Here is a 6000-nt window from a genome sequence, read left to right on the forward strand (position 1 = left end):
AAAAAAATCTATTTTAAAGCTACTTATATATTGGGAGTATTTTTTATCTAAAAGTTATTTTTTATTGTAAAATATACATACCATAAAATCTACCGTGTTAAAAAATAAATTTTAAAAAATTCTTAAAGAGAAAAAATTTACCACATTAGCCATTTTTAAGTATACAATTAATTGGCATTAAGTATTCAGTGTTGTGCGACCATTGCTACTGTCCATTTTCAGGACTTTTTCATAACCCCAAACAGAAACTCTGCCCCTCAATAACATTCCATTCCCTTTCCCTCAGCTCCCAGTAACCCCTCTTCTACTCTCTGTATGAATTTGCTTATTTTAGGTTCTTCATCAAGTGTAATCATAAGTATTTGTCTTTTTATGTCTGGCTTATTTTACTTAGAATGATGTTTTCAGAGTTCGTCCAATTGAAGCATGTGTCAGAATTCCATTACTTTTATGACTAAATAATATTTCATTGTACGTATATACCACATTTTGTTTATCTGTTCATCTGTTGATGGGCACTTGGTCTGTGAATAATGCTGCTATGAACAATGACATACAAAGAGCCATTTTGAGTTCCTGCTTTCAGCTGTTTGGGGGTATTATATACCTCAAAATGGAATTGCGGGACCATATGGTAATTGTGTGTTTAACTTTTTCAGGAAATGCCAAACTTTTCCATAGCAGCTATACTATTTATATTTCCACCAGCAACGCACAGGAGTTCCATTTTCTCCACATCCTTGCCGACACTGTTATTTTCCAAGTTTTGTTATTGTTGTTTGTGATACTTTTTTAATAGTGGTAAAATACACATATCATAAAATCTACCATCTTAACCATTTTTAGAAGTATAGTTAAGTAGTATTAACTTTCCTTACATTGTTAGTGCAACCAATCTCCAGAACTCTCTTCATTTTGGAAAACTGAAACTAACCCTGTGCCCATTAAACGATCCCTCATTCCCTCTTCATCCAGCCCATCAACCACTGTTCCATCTCTATGAATTTGATTATTGTAGGTATCTCATATGTCTTTTTGTAACTGGCTTATTTCACTTAGCATGATGTCAAGGTTCAACCATGTCATAGCATATGTTAGAATTTTCTTTTTTAAGGCTGAATAATATTCCATCACATGTATATAACACATTTATCCATGCACCCATCAGTGGATACTTGGTTATTGTGAATTATGCTATGAACATGGGTGTACAAATATTTCTTCATGACCCTGCTTTCAATATACTCAGAAGTGGAGTTGCTGGATAATATGCTTATTCTTAGTATTTGGAGGAACCACCAAACTTCCCCACAATAGCATTTTACATTCCCACCAAATGTCCAAGGGTTCCAGTTTTTCTCTGTATCCTCACCAACACTTGTTATCTTCCATTTTTGTTTGTTTTAAATAGTAGCCATCCTAATGGGTATGAGGTGATATCACATTGTGGTTTTGATATGCATTTCCCTGATGATTAGTGATGTTGAGCACCTTTTCATTTGCTTGTTGCCCATTTATATCTCTTCCTTGGAGAAATGTCTTTTTTAATGTATATTTTCTCTCATTCTGTAGGTTGCCTTTTCACTCTGTTGACTGTGCCCTTTGCACAGTTTTAAATTTTGATATAATCAAAATTTTTTCTTCTGTTGCCTGTGCTTTTGGTGTCATATCCAAGAATCACTGCCAAATCCAACACCTTTAACTTTTTCTCTAATTGTGACATTCTTAACATTTTAATTTAAGGATTTCTTTTGTGACAGACTTTGTCAAATTCCTGTTCATCTTATGCAGTATCCAGCCCGAGCCATAAAGGTTCTCTTGGCAGGGTTTAAACCTCCCTTAAGAGATGTAGGAAAGGCAAGAATACCGTACTGTCCCAAGTGGAGCATGGAAGCATTGTGGGCTATGATAGACTGTCTTCAAGGAAAACAACTTTATGCTTCTTCCATGGTAAATATCTGCCTTAATTAGCCAAAATACTTTGAAAGCTATTTCAAGGATCCCTGTTAACTTTCTAAAGTGCTTTTTATCTCTGCAGCTCTAGATGCAAAAATGCTTTAAAGCATTTGATGTTGTAAATACTATAGGATTAATTTTAAGGCTTGTTCAAATGTCTTAGTTTGTATTTTACAAACTTTTGATTAGCCCTGCAATGATATAAAATATCAGTGATGTAATGACTAAGATAAAAAAATGATCAAGATGAGTATCCTATAATCAAAGAACTGATAATGAGGAAAACATGTAAACTACTAATACAAGGTAGAATGAAATAAATGCTATAAAAAAGGTATAGGTATCTTTGGGGTGTGTGTGTGGGGAGAGAAGCAGGAGCGATGAGTTCTGTCTGGAGAGATCAGGGTAGGGTGTTTGAGCCCCTGCTTAGTAGGCACTCGAGTGCTTATTCAGTAAGTATGACCGGGAGAAAGTGTCATTCGAGCTGCATCCTAAAAGTAGAAAAGACCAGAAGGGGGATTCTGGTCAGAGTCAGAGAAAGGTTCAAATGGTGCTCATATCATAACTGTACTGACTTTGAATTGTTTAATGCAGTAGAAGCTACATCAAAAGGTCCAAAAAAGAAAATCCAGATCATGCTTGGTATAAATATGCTTTCTACTTGAGGCTTAGTCACAAAGGGGTGGCTCGAAGGCCGTATCTGGCTTGTAACCATGTTTGATTTAGTGCACAGCTGTTTTAAAACTGGAAAATTATACACAAAGTCTTATTTCTAAGTACTATAAAATCTTCTGAAGTGACAGCACCAGTGGTGCAACAACAGTCCCTCTAGGTGGGGACATGCTCTTCGGTTCACCCTAGTCCTCACCACTGTTGTTTCAGCCCAGCTCGCCCTGATCTGGGGACCCGAGATTTGGGGGATTTCTGATATATTGGCTGTGACAAGAATGAGCTCTTAATGAAGCAGTGCTGTTACTAGACAGTGCTTTTTGAAAACCTCTGTACATACCATGTTCCTGTGTATGCAGTGGTGTAAATAGCTTATGCAGGGTTTCTCTCAAGAAGCCAGTGAAAATAACAAATGTTCTTATAAATACATGTGTATTCACCTCTATGAGTAACACTCAAAATTTGGTGACTGTATGCATAAAGGTATGCTTTATGTGTAGAATGTAAATGAATTTTAACAGGAATGGTAGTATTAAAGCCCACTGGCTCAATCCAGGAAAACTTTGGGGAGAGTTACATTTTAAATAAAGTAAAAGATGGAAAGAATGGGACTTAGCAAGAAACCATCAAGATACCTTTTGAAAGTAACAGTGTATAAATTATAAATAAACTTAGAGAATGCCTTGTCCCTCCTGCCAGTTGTAGGAGGAACAGGCAGCAAAGACATGATGGTGTTTTCTTGACATGTATGTGTTAATTTTAGGCTCAGGTACCAGAACAAATAGTGACATTATATGAAGATGAAGGGTATCCAGTTCATATGTCATTAGTAGAAATGGGGCTTGCAGACCAAGACGAGTGATGTAAGTACCACGACTTCTTGTTCACCCTTACAGTCAGCACGATGTAGCAGAGATTCATACTAAATTGCCCTGAAAAGCACCTTTGGCCTTTCCTTGATTTGTCAAAGGAATGACGACAAAGCTCAACCAGAGTCTCTCTTGTAGATCTCTCCTTCATAGGCCCTTCTTACCTATTGAGTACCAGTAACAAAGAGGTTCCATAGCTATAAAAACGCTTGGAACGGCTATCCTGACCATTCATGGTGCCAGATGGTTATGGGGGCAAGGAGGAGAGCAGCGGAAAGCGGGCACTATAAGTAATTTAAGCACAGAATGCTGTGCTACACATGCAGCACTACTGGACAGCCAGTGCCCTGATAACAAGGTTATTAAAGTCCTTCGGTAAACAGCTCACTCTTTATCCATTCACATAAACGTAACATGTGATTCAGTAACTGTATTTGAACCTTAAGCAAAGGTTTAAAATAACACACCTTTTATTTTTCAGGTTTACAGTACAGAGCATCTATAGCAGCCCAGAAGAAAGTTTTCTGTTATAGGTAGACCATTTCAGGCTTATTTTTCTTGACTTGTTCTGCAATAGTGCTGGCCTTTTTTTTCTTTTCTTTACATGTTGAACTGTTAGGAATTGTTCCAAAAAAGTTAATAAATATTTGCTTTCAAGTATTTACTTATTTTACTGTAATTTTTAAATGAAATATTTTAGGCATGTTAGAAAAAACATATTTAGTTCATTTTATAACTAATGTACATTCAGCTGAAGAAACAAGACATCATCAGCACAGTTGTAGGCCCCTGTTCTACCCTTCCCCAGTCATTCTGTTTCTTACAGAGGAGGTGAATACTGTGAATTTGGTGTTTATCGTTCTTATATAGCTCTTTATAATTTTATTGTATATGCATGCATCCATAAACAAGACATAGTGTTGCTCTGTATATTTTTAAGTGTGTGCAGTATCACAGAATTACCTTTTTTCCCTTACTTTATTTCCACTATATAATGCATATTGGTATGCATAGCTCTATTTTATTCACTTTCACCGTTACATCCATCTGTGCATATAATTTACTCTGTTGTTAGATATTTAGGTTGTTAACAGTTTTTTCTCAGTTACAGATACTCTACTGTACAACCCCTTATGCACCTGTGAGGGGTTTTCTAGTAAACATACTTTAGTGGAATTTAGTACTAGGTCATGCGGCAATTGCTTTCCAAAAAAGTGATTTTACCAGCTAATTCTACCATCAGTAGTCCAAGTTCCTTGCCAACATGTGGTGTGGCCAGACCATTGTTTGCCAGTTTATGACAGTAACGTAAAAAGGTACCTCATTGTTGAAATATGCATTTACTGGTTTTAGTCAGTTTATTGCTTATTAATATCCTTTGTTTGTAATTACCTATTTTAACTAATAGGGATTCTTTATATATTCTGGTTACTAATCCTTTGTCAGATATGTGTTTCTTTTCCTAGGCTGTGACTTTTCTCTCTTTTGTGGTATCTTTGGACAAACAAACTTTTGACTCATCAACCTTTTAAGGTTTGTGCTGTGTCTCATTTAAAAATCTTTCTCTAGGGAGCTCCCTGATGGTCTAGGGCTGAGGATTTGGCACTTTCACTGCTGTGGCCTGGGTTCAGTCCCTGGTCTGGGAACTGAGATCCCCCAAGAGGTGCGGCACAACCAAAAATAATAATAATAAAATTTAAAAATCTTTCTCTATTCCTGAGGTAATACATATAATTATTTTCTTTGAAAAGTTTTCAACTTTTTTGTTATTCAGTTTTAAATCACCTGGAATTAATACATGTGGCTTTTTTTAAAAAACTGAGTTACTGCCAGCACTACTGTCAGACTGCACTAAGTGACTAGACCAAACTTACTATGTAAATCTACTTGTAGGTGACTTGGCCCCCCCTTCAAGGACATCTTGCTTCTGTCGGCCCCGTCTTACAGGTAATAAGGTCAAGGCACCTGTGGTCTATCAAACAGTTAAAACACTGGCTGGTTAGTTTTCACGCCCCCGCCTTTCTCAGCTGTCACCGTCCTTACAACTGCTTTCTCCTCCTATGAGATTTATCTGCACTTGTAGAATGAACTCTTCTGCCTGTTTTACTGTTTATTTGTATTCAGTCACTGTTTTAACTTCCAATTCTGTGACCTCTGTGGTAGGTGATAATGCTTTAATTTTAGTACTAATTGAGCACAGTAATATCTTGACTGGAGAAATCCTCTTACTCCTTCAGTAAACTTTTTGAGCAAGACCTTCATAGGACTGGTAGGTGGTGGGAAAATCTGTGATACTGTGTTTCTTGTACTTCTTGGCTCTCATAACCATCTCCAACCAATGAAAGCATCCACTTGTTAAAAGTCTATACTGGTTAGAACCGTAGAAAGACAAGGTAGGTGAACTAAAAATGAAAGCTGTCCCTGTGCATTTCAAACATTATAGAAAAAGGCATCAAGTTTTATTTTATATTCCAAACAATCTTTTCCATTTATATATACACACACA

General features: G+C 36.5%; 1 protein-coding gene across 13 annotated transcripts in view; it reads left to right on the forward strand.

Moving 5' to 3' along the window:
- Window positions 1-4154, forward strand: part of RNF17 (ring finger protein 17) — a 129863-nt gene extending 125709 nt beyond the window's left edge. For 12 of the 13 annotated variants that reach the window (XM_059903443.1, XM_059903447.1, XM_059903438.1 and 9 more), the window contains 3 exons: window positions 1761-1950; window positions 3389-3488; window positions 3976-4154. In XM_059903443.1, the coding sequence (XP_059759426.1) occupies window positions 1761-1950; window positions 3389-3487 (289 nt within the window). In that variant the 3' untranslated portion in view covers window position 3488; window positions 3976-4154. Of the gene's footprint in view, window positions 1-1760; window positions 1951-3388; window positions 3489-3975 lie in introns of those variants that run through there. The other variant, XM_059903444.1, reaches the window with a different exon arrangement.
- The last annotated feature ends 1846 nt before the right edge of the window (window positions 4155-6000 follow it).

Source organism: Balaenoptera ricei, chromosome 18, assembly GCF_028023285.1.
Source record: "Balaenoptera ricei isolate mBalRic1 chromosome 18, mBalRic1.hap2, whole genome shotgun sequence".
Classification (NCBI taxonomy): Eukaryota; Metazoa; Chordata; class Mammalia; order Artiodactyla; family Balaenopteridae; genus Balaenoptera; species Balaenoptera ricei.